This window comes from Sceloporus occidentalis, unplaced genomic scaffold, assembly GCF_023333645.1.
Source record: "Sceloporus occidentalis isolate IW3139 unplaced genomic scaffold, rSceOcc1.0.p SCAF_3, whole genome shotgun sequence".
Lineage (NCBI taxonomy): Eukaryota > Metazoa > Chordata > Lepidosauria > Squamata > Phrynosomatidae > Sceloporus > Sceloporus occidentalis.
Window position 1 is genome coordinate 188,329,506 of NW_028316983.1, and position 16,094 is coordinate 188,345,599.

Below are 16,094 nucleotides of genomic sequence, written 5' to 3' on the forward strand. Positions count from 1 at the left end.
CATTAAGGCACATGGGGAAACTTTTTCCAAACTTTTTCATAGTTATTTTGAAATAATAAATTATAATTCTTCATGATTATAACTCTCAAATATTAATCCCTTTTTACTTTAAAATTAGAAAATGCAATCAATTAATTTTCATCTTTTGAAGTCATATTTTTAGTCAACAGTTTTCTTATATCACAGTTCATTTAAACCCAGAATGTGATCCAAACTTCTCAGTCTTTTCCAACAGTACTTTTATTGAGGCCAGTAGATTTTTTTTAACATTATGACAAGATCATCTGCATAATCCCTCATCTTATACTATTCTTTTTTCACCTTCACACCATGGATGTGCAAATGTATTCAACTAAAAATTATTGAATCAATTGGCAATTTTCTTAGCAGAACCTTCTAAATTTCTTCTATAAGAAACTTTATAAGAAAACAGATGAGACTAGATAACAGGTGGCAGTAGGGAAATTGAACAATGTCAGTTTAGCCTAGCTAAATATTTTGAAGATAAATGATCTTAAACAAACCAAGTAGATGAAACCAAGTTCTTCTTCTTCTATTTCATCTTCTTCATCATCATCATCTTCTTCTTTTTAAAAACAAATCCTTGCCATTTTGTATATCTAAGTCAGGTGAATGCACAATAATTACAATAATGGAAATAATAAAAAGCATTCTATATTATTCTTAAAGGATTTTCATTTTTCTGGGATTTCTCATGTTTGAATGAGCTGATTCTGCAACCAGCACTCAATTGATATTTTGCCACTCTCTCACTAGTCCTAGCTTAAAAATCCATTCTTCTTTTTACTCTCTAACAATAAAAAGTTTTTCTAGTTCATGTGTATACATCCATGGATCTACTTGTCTGTCTGTCGGGAACCATAACTAACAGGATATAATGCTAGACACCACACAATATGAGAGGGTATTTTCAGGTGTCATTCAAGGCACAGTGTCAAGTTTAAACTCAAAATTCTCACTGGAGTGGGGCTTGGGGTGCTAGAAAAAGAGGAGCAATCCTAAGTCAACAGGAAATCATTGTATATGTCTCAAAATTAAGCTGAGTGTTTTTGGTTGTCATCCAAATATGGTGCCCCATTTTAAAATGAAATTCTAAATGGGGAGTATGGGTAGTTTCCTTGAAGCCAAAGAGGAGGATGTCACAACTCATTGTCAAATTGTGTTTAAAACAGTTAGAAAACGGGAGAGTTGCTCTATGAGACTCTGCTGCCAATATTCTCGAGTGTTTTTTTTAAAGCCAGGACAGTTTGAGAGGACTATCTGAGTTGCTACTGAGACAAAGGATTCCTAAGCAAAAAAGGGAGGGAGTGGGGAAACAGAAGTCCCCTGGACTGCCTTAAGGATACTGGGTACATGCCTAAGCAGTGCCAGGTACACTTCAACTAATAAAAAAATAGGTCCACTAAGTAATTACTTCTGAGTTATCACAGTAGTTATTCAAATACTCTTAATTAACTCAAAAATGTTTCCTGAGATGTAGAAGCATCAACCTTTCTTTCCAAAAAAGAAAGCTCTGTGCTGTTTGTTTTCAGGTGCTGCCAGATTCCTTATTAAGGAACTTTCTTACCATAACTTGGAACTGGAGAGAAACCGTCTGGAGGAGCTAGGAGTCAAGCGTCAGTGTGTCTGGCCATTTATTGTTGTCATGGATGATTCCTGTGTCTTATGGAATAGTCATGGTGTCCAAGAACAGTCAAGGTATGTTCTGTTTCTCAAAATGAAAATTATTTTGAGATTGAGCCCCATAGCTGAATTTTGATCAGTACAACATTACCCCTGCATTTGTTAACCATTGTATGAGACTTCAAGCATAAAAAGGGCAGTAGGGCCATGTTGCTGACTGGTCCTACCCCTGACATTGTTCAGTTTCCCACTCCCTACATCTACATGTTGAAATGTATGATGTTAGATAAGGCCAGCATCACTGGCCCTTCTATGCATAGGACCCACTCAGTTAAGAAAATGTATTTTAACAAGGTGATATGGAATACTGTTCTGCCCCCTTGATATATAGTATACTATACAGAATATAATCTGTCTAGTATACAATAATAAAAGAAAGGAAAAACCATATTGAAAATAATCTTAATAATTTTCATTAATTTTCAGCCACAGATCAAAGCAGCCATTTCTTTTGTCATTTAAAAGTGAATACGTGAAAATTCTAACATAGGTGTGTGCATCCATAAATTAATTTTATACAGGTTCAATAATATGCTTTTGTTTGTAAGGCTACACAATGTTTTGCTTGGAATGTACTGAGTAAAGTCTACCAAGTAAATGCATACTAAAGAAGCAGGATCAGATTGCTGAAAATTCTTTAGTAACTAATTAGTTGTCTGAGAAACATTTTGGAAAACCTATTTCCCTTTTCACATTGTTCATTATCGGAACCACCTAGCAATAGACCTGTGACATAATCCAATTTGTCTTCATAATTTTTCAAACCAACCATCTAACCTTAAGATTCAATAGAAAATACCTGCAAAGGTACACTGGACTGATCATCCACATTCATTTGCCAGTCAGTTGTTATTTTGCCATTCCACTTGCTGAATACATACCGTATAAAATTAGCTATGTGATTATGGGAAAGTATCTTGACAAGTGCAAACTATATGTCTAGCCATATTTTTTCCCAACAATACCAAATACTTCTGGCCAAATTACATTTATTCATCCCATTTGTATCCTGGCCTTCATTCAAGGAATTCAAGTCAGTTTACATTATTCATCTCCTATTTATTTATGTGAAACAAATATACCTGTTCCTTCTGATGGTCATGCACTGTTTAGAGCAGCTACAATTAAAACCAATCAGAAAATATGGGAAAGAGAATGAAAAAAATCCCCCAAACAAAAGGTGGAGAAGCAGTTATTAATCCAGTGAGCATCACAGGTCTCCTTGATCCAAGTCCAACCATTCACTCACTTCACCATCAAAACACCTGAAGAAGTTGTAATCCTTGCCCTCTCCCCAGCATCTCATTTCTAAGCAATCCCATTGCACATTCCTTATTTCTATATTAATTTTCAAGTAAGGTAATTTACAATAAGGTCCCTTAGTTGTTATTTGTAGCTTTGAGTTCAGATGTTATGTAGTACAATGAAAATCTTTTGCCTTTCATAGTCAGTCCATGGATGAAGGATCAACCAGTAAGAATGTATCTCTGAAGAGTGTTCTACAACACATTGAAGCCACACCAAAAATTGTTCATTATGCAATCCTGGGCATTCAAAAATGGAACAGCAAGTTAAATTCCAAACCACCCAAAGCTCCCTTCTCTAGATGCCACATACATGACTTTATACTGCTCAACATAGATCTGACCCAAAATGTGCAATATGACCTAAACAGGTAGGGAAATTAAAATCTTTTGTTTATGGGTATGTTGCTAACGTGGCTTTTAATTGACAAGTGCAAACTATTAATATTTTAAAACAGGGATGAGGGGTACAAATAAAGGAGGGACTAGAAAGTGAGCAGAAGTATTTCTGATATTGCAGTTCTTCCCTACATAGGTTGGTGGTTAAGAGCTGCAAACAGAAAGAGAAGGAAGGAAGGAAGGAAGGAAGGAAAGAAAGATGGCCATTTGGTGTAACTAATTCTTTGTAATTAACAAGAATTTTTCTTAGCATTCAGTCCCTGTACTGGGAGGAAGGCGGGATATAAATAAATTAATAATAATAATCAGAATCAGAATTTCAGCACAATGCCAAGTGCACTTTACACATGCTTATAATTCTATTAGCCAGATGTCTTAACATGACTTTTTTTTAGTTTTAAGGGGCATCAGAACTGAGAATCTAAAATGCAAGTGTTCAATTTTGTAAATAGGATTTCCAATATTTTGGTTCCGCTTGGAAGAATGGGGTTTACTAGTTGAGGTGTGGGAAGAAATAAGGTTAGTGGGATGTGTTAAAATACTATATTCTCCTGCTAATGCCAAGTTGATGCTATGATACAGTGATAATGGCCAACCATTACAGTGATGCAATGGTTGCATGGTGGAATAGAATTGGAAAGACCCTGGTTTAAATCTCCACAGCTCTGAATGTCACTGGGTACCATATGAATCATTCACTGGACCCTTTTATATTACACAATTACAGCAGTGAGTTCATTTTCACTGTCGTAGTTCCATCCTGTGGAATCCTGGGATTTGTTGTTGGAGGGGGTACAAGAGCTCTCTGAATTCTGAATACTTCATGAATTTACTAATTCCCGAATTCTATAATAGGGATCACGTATATATAATTCTGTGCTCCAAAAGAGCTTACTCGTCTTCCTTATAAGATAATACAGGGTGGGTACGTGTGCTGTTTGTGATCCCTGGAGTAAAGGTGAGCTATGACTCTCATAACCACATAAATGCCATTCTTGTAAAACTAAAACTTGTTGGTGTTGTAACAGAGAAGAGTGAGTTTGAATCCTATAGACTTGCTGACCAAGTTTTGGCTCCTTTCGGCTTCTTGATATCTAGGTTCATTACCTTTCTTTCCACTTCCTCTATTGAGAAACTTGTTAGAATGGCTGACTGTTTAGGACAGCACTCAAAGAAGGAATGGGAATGTTGCTTGTTATGGCTGTGCAGTAGTACTCCATCCATCTTATTTAGAGCCTAGGACATTGGCTCAGAAACTGGGTTACTGAGACTGAAATGTCACTTCGAAGAAAAGTGAACATAGGCGGGTTACACACCGCCATTAAAGTACGTGCGGAGCGCGTACTAGGGTTAGGGAGGTGCGGTGCTTCCGCACCTCCCTAACCCTAATACGCGTTCTGCGCGTAAAAAATGACGGCGGCCGTTCCAGACGGCCGCCACCATTTTTACGTAGCGGACGCTGTGCTTCCGCACGTGTCACGGTGGCTATGACACCGCGAGTGTGCCAGAGGTGCTTCGCGGTGTCATAGCCACGCCGCGAGGAGCTCCATTTTGGAGCTCCTTTTTTGCTGCGCGAGGGAGTCGCGCGGTTTGCACGCAGCGGCTCCCTCGCACAGCAAAGAGCAGCGCCGGCAGACCGCTGTATTTCGGCGGTCTGTAAAGAGCCATAATGACATACTGAAGCCACTCACAAGTGAGCAATGGCAAGATTATGTTTTGGGATCCATTAGAGATCATCCTACTATTGCTCAATTATGGTTTCATTGTGTCATTATATTCATTCAGGCATTATAGCTCACCTAGAGACCTTGGAGAGCCAGACCACAGCCACATCCTAAGCTATTTTTCTCCAGATGGCATGCAACACGGTAGGAGCTGTGGTCATCCCCGCAAGGTGCTACAAAAACTTCAAATAGTATTCCCTGTGTGAAAAGAAAATTGTCAATGGCGATTTCTGTTTTCCACTGCAAGTCAATGGGAGACACAGTGGTTGTGATGTCCTAATTTTGATTGGGTTCCAATTTGGGTCACAATGAATCTAAAATAAATTAGGGCACAATCTGAATAAGTTGTCAGACTCTGAACCCTATCAGAGGCCTTTTGCACAATACTTCTATGGAGCACTGATGGTTTTAGATAGTATTAGATCAGCAATATTTGTATTTGTGTTTTATTTCTAGGATCATATACATTTAAGTCTCAGTATAACTTTTTGTAAGCAGTCAAAAGTTGAAATAGAAGGTAGAAATGATTGCTGTGAATTGAATTTGTGAATCTGTATCTAACTCTTTAGGTATTTCTGTGAAGATGTAGATTTTAACCTGAGAACAAATAGTAGTGGTCTCCTTATCTGTTGCTTTAACAACTTCAGTCTCATGAAGAAACACATCCAGGTTGGGGGTCAAAAGGACTTTGATATTAAGCCTAAAGTCATGGTGAGTGCCACTGTTGAACCAAAAAGGAAGAAGAAGACTAAAAAGTATCTTTTTTCTTTTTCTTTTACTCTTTCTTTCTTTTTTCTTTTTTTTTTGTCAGAGACAAATGTTGGATTTCTTTCCATTTTTATTGTAAAGTAACTGATGAAATAAATAGATAATTGATAATAGCTGAGTCATCAAATTGCTCTAGGACATATTGTCTGGCCAGGAAGGTCCACTCTGAAAATATACCCAAGTAGGGCTGGAAAAAAAATTGTACAAACTGGAACTTCCCGTGTAATACTGTGTATATCGGGAAACATGGGTTACATTCAAGTCTGTGTGGGGATTCTGACTCCCTGTGGCCATTTTTATGTGAAGCAGAATCAGTCTTTCTATGTTGAAGGCAGGTGCATGCATGATAGGACAAGTGGCAAGTGAAATAAGATGCAGGGGTCATATCACTTTAATGTTGCATAAAAGGGGGATTTTCAGGAAGTGTTGCTTGCCATTCAGGCAGTACTTGCTGCTTATCTTTCTTCTAGACAGGACTCCTGTCCCTTATTTCAATGCCAACACTTGCAGATAAGACTTCACATGTACCCAGCATGTGGAGATTTTTTTTTTACAAGCCCAATGATTTATACGTTCATTCTGCATTTTTGAGTGCATGGCTGTGTCACTGATTCCATTGTGCATGCTGGGAGTCCCTCTTTCTTTCCTTTTATGAAGTTGGGTTTGTTAGAGTGATTTTTGTACCACACTGTGGAACTATATCAAATGGCATCTGTCTGTCTGATATTATATACCAACCCTTAGATTTTAATTCAAGAATGAAATTTTGCAAACCAAATGTATTGAGTATGGGTGGGGGGTGGGATTGTTTGTGGGGGATGTTTTTGTTTTTAAAAAATCAGTGGTAGCATAGGGTTTGCAGAATTCTAGCATGGTTCCTCTTTTGAGATTATATAATCTGTTATTAGATAGATATCTGTTATTAACAGAACCCCTTAAGCAGCTAGGCTTAAAAGACAAGACTGGACCCTATCAGTGTGTCCATAGGTTTACAGTCTAGTACAGACTAGTACTTATGGAAGGAAGGAGAGAATAATTTTCTTGAGACTGGGGTGACTTTCACTGGTTCATCCGGCCTATGCTCTCCCCTATTCCAAAGCCTTTGTCTCAACCATTTATTTTTGGAGGGTTTTCTGTTTGTTTGTTTCTAGTTTAGGTATTGTCCCCTTGCTAACTCTCCTAAAACACACTATGTACTTTTGATAGCTAGACAGCTTATGTAAGGGGTACATACCCTCCAACTGTTCTGATTTGATAAACACGGTCCAAATTAATCCTTTGCTGTCCCACTGTTTCAACTGCTTTTAAAATGTCCATTTCTCTCTCCTCTTCTCACATTCTCCATATCCTCCGCTGATTTTAATTACTGCAAACTGAGTTTAAAGTGTAAGTGTAGCTTGTACTCAACTCGGCAGGTAGGAGGAGAGGAAAGGGGCAAAATCTGCCTTTCACCATAGACTCAGGCAAAAAGAAACTGTTGCAGCTGATCCTAGCCTATGTGTTCTTCCTCATTAAGAACTTCTGTCATCTTGGACCACACTCTGATCTTGGTTGGCCACACATGTCCTGGTTTTCAACTGTGACATTTTGGAGAATGTGGGATTAGACAATATTGGTGGGCTCAAAGAGTCCATTTCCTATCATTGGACCCTCTAGAGATTGCATATAATGCTCAAAAATGGAAACAAAACCAGAATGTTTGTAAGTCCCATTAAACAGTGAAAAAGGAAGTGATATAACCTATTCAAACATGATTTCCAGGAGAAGCAAGTCACCTTTTTTTGCCAGAAAAAATGGCATTCCTGGGGAGTAGGAGGGATCAGGGGCCAGAGTCAGCCCACCCCTGGTCAACATGAATGACACAGAATTTCATTGTTTGTGAAGTTAAAAACCATACTTGAGCTATCTAGGATATCTCTGCCTTGCCCTCGCTGGGCTTTCATGAGACAGCCAACTAATGTACTCATCTTTATCCACAACAATTTGAGTCTTGCTGCTGCTACTCAATGGCTGGACTGACAACCAGAGGTCAAAGACAACTATGTGTATATGTTATACAGTGGAACCTTGTTATATGCTGGGGTTTGTTTCTGAGATCCCCCATGTATAACATAATCCATGTATGCTCAAGTCCCATTAATCTAATGATATAGCAAGATGGTGTCCCTTCTAAAAAATGGAAAATCAAGATTTGATATTTGAAATTTATACTTTTTTTGAACATTTTCAAACCATGGATGCTTGAATCCATGTATAAAAAATCCGTGTATAAGAAGGGCCGATTGTATTTAGCTGCAAGTACTGCTGCAGATGATCCTATTTGTGGCTTTCCCCCTTGTTCTCAGAAATTAAAGTGTAGGGATACAGTATGAGGAGTGAAGTCCAGGCCTCCGATATTAAGTTGTATTTCTTGAATCAATGGGAAGCGGGCTAAGACTTGAGAACCTTTATTTCTTTAGTCCAGTACTGGTACACAGACTATAGAGTATCCTTGGACAATTGCTGGAACCCCTAAAGCCCACACTGCTGATCCCTGACTTGGGCTTCCTTTATTGCTAACCACTAACTGGCGCAGGGGAGAGCTAATGACTTGGGAGGGGGGGTCACTATGCCAAAGATCCTATCAAGCTAGGAGCTGTCCCTGGGTTTTCTCACTCTTGCCATTGTGACCAAAATTTTAAACTGATGAACTCACTATAGTGATGAACTTACTGTAGTTGCATCCTCTAGTTTTCTGGAGAACAACATACTAAATTCATTTTAACCTCTCATTTTTTTGTTTGATAGGTATCAGAGAGTTTGACTCCAATAATGCCTCTTCAGTATGTCTGTGCTCCAGACAGTGAGCACACACTCCTGGCAGCTCCAGCACAGTTCCTTTTAGAGAAGTTCCTTCAACATGCCACATACAAGCTTTTCCCAAAAGCCATTCATAACTTCAAGAACCCTGTTTTGGCTGTTGACTGCTATCTGAACATTGGGCCTCAGGTATAAGTCTAAGAATCTTTTAAATAACCACATAGAAATGAACCTTTGGGCCTTAGTATCAGTTTATGAAGCTGTAGCTCTAGTACTGTTTTTAATTATTATAAATGGAACTCGACTTACATCAAACTTGTGATTAGTGCTACCCATAAATTATCTCCCACTTTTTAATTTGGTACAGTTTGGATCCTATGGCCCTTTCCATCTCTATGACCTAATACATTTAGGTTTACTCTGGATTCTTAACATTTCTCTTTTTAAATGTTATTTCAACACTTCTTCCCGTCTTTTTTTTTTTAACTTATAGTTTTGGGGAGATAGTAATTTCAGTTTATTCAGATTTATCTAGATCTGGATGGGCAACTGAAATTCACCACCAATGTGGAGGTGGCATATTTGCTGGATTTAAAATATAAAACATTTAAGAGAACATTCAAGCATGTGTAACTTTTCTCCCCTTTTCTGGTCTAGGTAGCTCTTTGCTATGTCAGTTCACGGCCACACTCTGTTAATGTCAACTATGAAGGGGTGTTTTTCAGTGGACTTCTTCTATATCTTTGTGACTCCTTTGTAGGAGCTGATTTTCTCAAGAAGTTCAAATTCCTGAAAGGTAATGTGATTTCTAAACTGACCTGTTGTCTAGTGCTTCCTTGATAGTTTCTTAGCAGAGTAGACTAGGATAGCATTGGCATTGCAAAAAAAGGCGCTGTCACAATGTAATGGAAGCTGGTATCAACAATCACCTCCACTTCTATTTCTCCAGTGTTATGTAAATCTGAGAACCATGGTACTCAATCCCCCCCAAAATTAGGTTGCTATCATACACCAAATCCAGAATCTTAGCAAACATCCCTATTGTATAGTCAGCTGTCAGCTCAGGCTCAGGATGTATACTAGCATCCTTTTAATACAGATAATTCTTTTTCAGTCAAACTTAAAGATGAAGTGGGAATTACTATTTCGAATATTGGTAATGTTAGTGAAAAAGAATTGTCTTCAGTATGTGCCTTGACATGACAAATTTCATGCTGCACACAATATTCCCATTAAGCCTTCGTATTAAGTTATGGGAAAGCTGCCTGGTGTGGTTGTAGGATTATGTCATAGCCTATGATGAAACAATGACCAGACTCTTGTAGGTGACTCATGCAGGCATAAATTGTGCTGTACATATAGGATGACGATTTTGGACAATGCAAAATGAACTGATAGTGGTGTGGGTTCCACATGTGGAACCATTGCAAATGCTAGTAACACACCAAAGTAGTGTGTCGCTGCACATTGTGTATTGCATATTGCCTCTGTAGATTGCTTACTGAACAGTGATGTGACAGCTATTCACCATTTCTTATACACTGTGTGCCTTGGTGGTATTCAGTATAGGGATTGTGTAGTGCTAGCATAACATAGCTAACTTTGCCAGCAGGTATTAATACTATATTGAGACAGTGTGAGATCTTAGCCCACAGCTAAAATACTGTTAGTACTATATACCAGTGTAGGTGGGAGGATGGAGGATATGGACGCTGTAGCCATGAAGAAATTAATTCATTAGAGGTGTAGGTTGCTTGAAGCTTAACAGATTGTGTCTACCTACCTTCGCAACTGCTGCACAACAATAGAAAAAATGCAGCAACTAACACAGTACACCCACAGGATTACAGCCAATGTTTGAGGGACCTCATCACTATCGCTCAGTCGCAGCTTTAGCACTCTACTGTATCTCTTTGTTTGCTGGTGACAACCAATGTGAAAACCAAGAGAACAAAAGACAGCAAAGAGAGCCAAAAATGGCTGCATCCACCAGAAGCAGCAGCAAGCAGTTTCCAACAGACTACCCCTGAAGGAAGACAGCTCAAGAGAAAGAAGGTTCCCAGTCTGTTATGAGCCATCATGTGATGTGATGTGATGGCTTGTGTGCTTCCATACGTTTAGATTAATTGCCATAGGAAAAAAAAGCATAAGGAGCCTGTTTTCTCAGGAGTGCTATTTGAAATCCAGTTCTCAGAGTTTTCTGATACAAAATACATAAAATATGCTATAAAATTAATTTGGGAAAGGATTTGTATTAAGGAGTAAATCTTATTTGCATATGGGTAATACTTTCAATTAGCAGAAGACATTTCAGAAAATAAACATGTCGGTTGAATCATGACATAAACTCTATTTTGTTTTTGGATCTAAGGTGCAACCCTGTGTGTCATTTGCCAAGACAGGAGCTCCTTGCGTCAAACTATAGTTCGTTTAGAGCTGGAAGATGAATGGCAGTTTCGTCTGAGAGATGAATTTCAAACTGCTAACAGTAGTGATGATAAGCCCCTCTATTTTCTGACTGGACGCCATATATAAGCTTGAGAAAATGACAAAGGAAGAGAAGAAAACTTGACAAGTCTGATTGTGCGTTTTTTTCCTCCTTTCATTTAAAGTACAATCACTGTGGAGCAAAGTGCAACCAATACTTATGTTCACTACTCTAAGGATTTCCCAGATTCTGGACCAGTCTTTATATGTTTCTTTCTATTATGATTGAAAGAATATTCATTCAAGCTAATTTCTCATGGGTCACCATTACAGAACATTATGGTATATCAGCTGTGGCCCAAAATAAGGAGATGTGTAGATGCCGAGTCTCCTGATCTCTTCATACTGTGTTAAACAGGGGTAATTAAACTGAACTGACTTTTGCTCTGTATCAGCTTGAATACATTTTATGAGGTTCACACTAGGAATGTGGAATAATTTGAAGATAATATACTGAGGAATGCTTTGTTTCTCTTCGTATCTGTACTTTTGATACGTTATAACTCAGGGGTTTGAAACAACAAAGTATCATAGATGTTTGTGCTTGAAAGAGTAATCTTTGTTCACTTTCTGTGCAGTGTTAGCTTAAGGTTTGTAATTTTATATGTATTGAATTTGTTTTGGCAAAATTTCCACAAAAGTTTAAAAGTTTACTACATAAGCCTGAACAAATCAATGAATGTACAGCAGGCATTGTACGCAAATGCAGGTTTGGTTAACAACTTTTGGATACCCATTGTTGATCTGAATCCAGATATCCTTATGCACGGACAGAAATGATCCCCTGAACAGAATCAGCTTCTTCTATGTCAGTATAGAAAATTACACACACAGACATACACACAAAAGCTGCACGCAGAAACCTTTTTCTGCATACAGATTATACTTAACTGTAGTTTGAAAAGCATCTATCAGCCAGGTGAAGAAGATTGCTTATGCATACTGTCTCCGCAGTGTATTTAAACTCCATCAAAATAATTCCATCATCAGTGTGTTATCAGATACTGTTTTGAAGTGTCTAAGCAACCTTACATGGCAGAAATTTGTTGATTACAAGCATTATCATCATCTGCAGTCAGTGTCTCGTTTGAGCCACTGGTCCTTTGAGTAAAGAACACTCTACACTATTTTTGTTCTCTTATTGAGAGCATTTACTGTTCCCCTAAGGATGGCTAGATCATCAAACAGAAATTAGGCACCATGGTTCATGATGCAGTTAATGACAAAAACAAAGCAAACCACAGGCTGTTGCAGCTAACAGCTAAGATTCAGCAAGAATACTGTCAGAGTGCAAGTTCCCACCAGCATACTTATGGCATTGACTAGGGGCGGGGTGATGGTTGTGTCTTGGCCCCCATCTCCTAACTGCCCAGCAGCTCTGTCTCCCATGCCACTGGCCCCTGGGCCATGTTCGTGCATATAGAGAAGATGGTGTTTTTTATTTCTCACCTCAGAATACGATGGCTCCTTCTTCCCCAGGTGCTCAAGGACAGTGGGAACACATCTGGGCATGCACACACCCACTAATCAGCAGTGGGAGAAAAACTGTGCCTGCAACCCCACAGCTGCCATTCTACAGCCAGGACAAGGGGTGATATACAATGAGGTACTGGGTACCTTCTTGCGCAGCACCCCCCACAAAAGGTGTATTATCACTTACATGATTATAGCCAATAAATTATTTAGAATTCACTTTCAAGTGAGTAGGGACCACAACATGAGCCATCTTTTTGTAAATGTCTTGAACACACCTGGAAAAGTTGGCCAGTTTGTTTTAAAGGCTTAAGATTTGATCCAAGCATCAGTCGCACTGACTCATGTAGCCTTGTTTTCTTCACCCTTACATGACATAAGGATATGCAGGTAGAGTGAAAGAAAGGGAAAGTTAGTAACCTTTTTGAATACTTCTATGTGATCTAATATCCCTTACCTAAAACATATTGAGTATTCCTCAGAAGAAACTTGACAATGAGAGCTGTGGAAGAGGCACAAAGACCCTCTCCATCTGCAGTGCTTGCTTACACTGTCTGCATATCTGCCTCTTCTGTGGGAGAATGAGGACAACTAAGGTCTACTGAAAATCTTTCACATGCAAGGAATGCATGTGTGTCTGACTGGAACAACATGCTTTTGGCCTGTTTGAAAAGGAAAGGTGTGTCAAAATAACATTATTTAAGTAGGCACTGAATTATTTTAGAATGAATTTCTTTGCACCAGCACTTTGTGCTGTGAAATATTCTGAGTTTAAATTTAAATAAGTCTAGTACAATCAGGTCTTCATACTGTAGTTAGCAGTGATGTGGTAAATTCATTTTCTTTTTCCTGCTCCCTAATCAGATAACCCCCACCAGCTTCTCTCAGTTATCCTTTATTATATTGATAGTTCTTCCTTCACACACATCCTTACACTTCTTTGTGTTGCACAAATGTTTTAAGACTGGCAGCCTGTTTCATATGATGGTGAAAATTATATTCATTTGGTGCATTATATCTGTTATGCTTTACACATGTACCTGCATTCAGTTAAGAAGCACCTGCCAAAGCTGCATTTAGAACAAAGTGTTAAATAATGCAACTTTTTTACCTTGTGAAAGAGCTGTTTACAAATAACAAAAAGCATAATATATTGAAGTTGAAAAGGGAAGTAATGGTTTTCAAACCAATTGTTTTTATTATAGTTTTACTTAAATGTAGCATATTTCAAATGAACAACTGTTTACTTTAGTATAGATTGTTTGGGATTTTTTGCACCCATACAAAATCTGCCTTATAATTTAGTGAATACTTTTACATTGTTGATAGATGCTTATACACCAGTTACAGTTAGAGGCTGTTAAGACTGCTGTATTCACTGGACAGCCTACAGATGCATGACAAATACTGTACTGACATTCTAGGGGTAACATTGTTCTAGTTGTTGATTGAATTTAATACCTACATAATATGAATATAGTTTGTGAGTTTCCAAAGAGCTGCCATTTTCTTGCAAATTTTGCAGCTGTAAAGCTTTCAAAATCTTCTTTGTATATTTGATGTTTGCACTAAGTTCTTAAAAATTCCAGGTGCTGAGACTTACATAATTAGACCCTAGGTAAAGGAGGTACAAACATCTCTGTAGGCTGGGAACTTGGAGACTAAGAGCCTTTTCACACAATTTTGGGGTTAGGGGCCACATTTGTGAGAATGTGTTTGTTTGTTTCTGAACAAGTACCCAGAAAAATGTACTATATCCTAGGTATTGTATTTTCTTATCCTTACACAATCCATCACTTTGTAGACATGTTTGCTTTTTTTAAGAAATGCATTTAGATTAAAAAAAAAGTTGCATGAAGCATTTACACTCAAGTACTATCCAGATCATGCAAGGTTTATTCGTTTTTTTAAAAAAAGAATTTCTACTTGTGCACTCCCTGTTGAGCAACTTGTGCAGAACTATGATTTTTGTTGTTTTGTTTATCACTGTTGGATGCATACAGGTTCACTACTCACTATTCATTCACTACTCATCATTTCACTAAGGAAAGCTTTGTATGACTGTGTGGAAAGATCCTAAATGCTTTCTCCTGTATTGGACAAGAACAATTGATTATTCAAAACAATGTGACTAAGATAAGAAAGAAGAGTTTGGATTGGAACCTTTTTAGTAAGTGTATTCACACAGTAATCAAGGTGATACATTAATACGTCCTCTTTAGAGATGATATATGGGAGAAACAAATCAGCGCAACTTACCAAATGCTACCATGTTGTTATTTTTGTTACAAGCCTCACCAGCAAGAGAATGACATGAATGTATTCAATAGGCCAGCATTATTTTACCTGCGGACTTGTTCAAAATGAGTAGGTTACAGGTCACAGGTTATACTGAATGTAATCTGTAATTATAAATAAATTGCTCGCATATCTCTGTAATTTATGCAGTGATTTCTGTGATCTCTGAAAAGGGGTTAAATGTTGTGTTCTTAGGACTGATTTTCACTTGACCAGTTTCCTACACACATTAACTCTTCTCCCTATGGGAGGGAGAATACACATAAAACTATAATTTAACCATAAGATAATGACAAAGGCCAGAATCCAATGGAAGACCACAGCTGCTGGTAGAAGTACTTCCATCAGCAGAATTAGGAACTCCTCCTCACTGCAGTCCCATGCACCCAAACACCTGCTCTAGAAGGCTGGGAAAACCTGTGGAGTCATTTTCAGGTGGTAAAGAGGGCTACAGGAGGAAAGAGCAGAGAAAGTTCTGTTATGCTGGTACTGCAGCATCAGTACGACACTGGATTTCAGCTACTACATTACATGCAAACTTGGCTATAGCTTCCCAAAGCCTGAGTATGTAATAAACAGCCCTGGTGGCGCAGTGGTTAAATGCCTGTACTGCAGCCACTCACTCAAAACCACAAGGTTGTGAGTTCAAGTCCAGCAAAAGGGCTCAAGCTCAACTCAGGCTTGCATCCTTCCAAGGTCACTAAAATGAGTACCGATTGTTGGGGCAAATTAGCTTACAGTTGTAAACCGCTTATACACTGCTTAGGTGGTATGAAGCGGTATATAAATGATGCTTGTTTGTTTAAACTAAATGTGTGCAGCCATCATGTATGTTGATCACACACTGCTCATTTGTCTGCTACAGTCCATGTAGGAAGCTCATCAGGTGTGAAGCAGTCCTTAATATAAACTCTTAACCAAAACTCGGTGAATTTAGCTTCACTAGTCAGTCTACCTCACATTTTATTCTTTGAACTGAAGTTGTCTGCTGTTGTGGCTATAGTATGTTTATAATGTTCTTTCATTAAATTCAATGAATGTTATATTACTTAAGAGTCTGTCCTATTTTTAGTTGTATAAAGTTTCTCAACATTGAACATGTATTTGGTGAAGAGCCCTTTTAAAATTCTTGTCAGAG

General features: G+C 38.2%; 1 protein-coding gene across 1 annotated transcript in view; it reads left to right on the top strand.

The window, feature by feature from the left end:
* Positions 1 to 15,954, top strand: part of GREB1L (GREB1 like retinoic acid receptor coactivator) — a 223,387-nt gene extending 207,433 nt beyond the window's left edge. The window contains exons 28-33 of the mRNA XM_089517153.1: positions 1,554 to 1,719; positions 3,152 to 3,379; positions 5,701 to 5,842; positions 8,687 to 8,887; positions 9,356 to 9,494; positions 11,070 to 15,954. Coding sequence (XP_089373279.1) covers positions 1,554 to 1,719; positions 3,152 to 3,379; positions 5,701 to 5,842; positions 8,687 to 8,887; positions 9,356 to 9,494; positions 11,070 to 11,233 — 1,040 coding nt within the window. The 3' untranslated portion in view covers positions 11,234 to 15,954. The remainder of the gene's footprint in view (positions 1 to 1,553; positions 1,720 to 3,151; positions 3,380 to 5,700; positions 5,843 to 8,686; positions 8,888 to 9,355; positions 9,495 to 11,069) is intronic.
* The last annotated feature ends 140 nt before the right edge of the window (positions 15,955 to 16,094 follow it).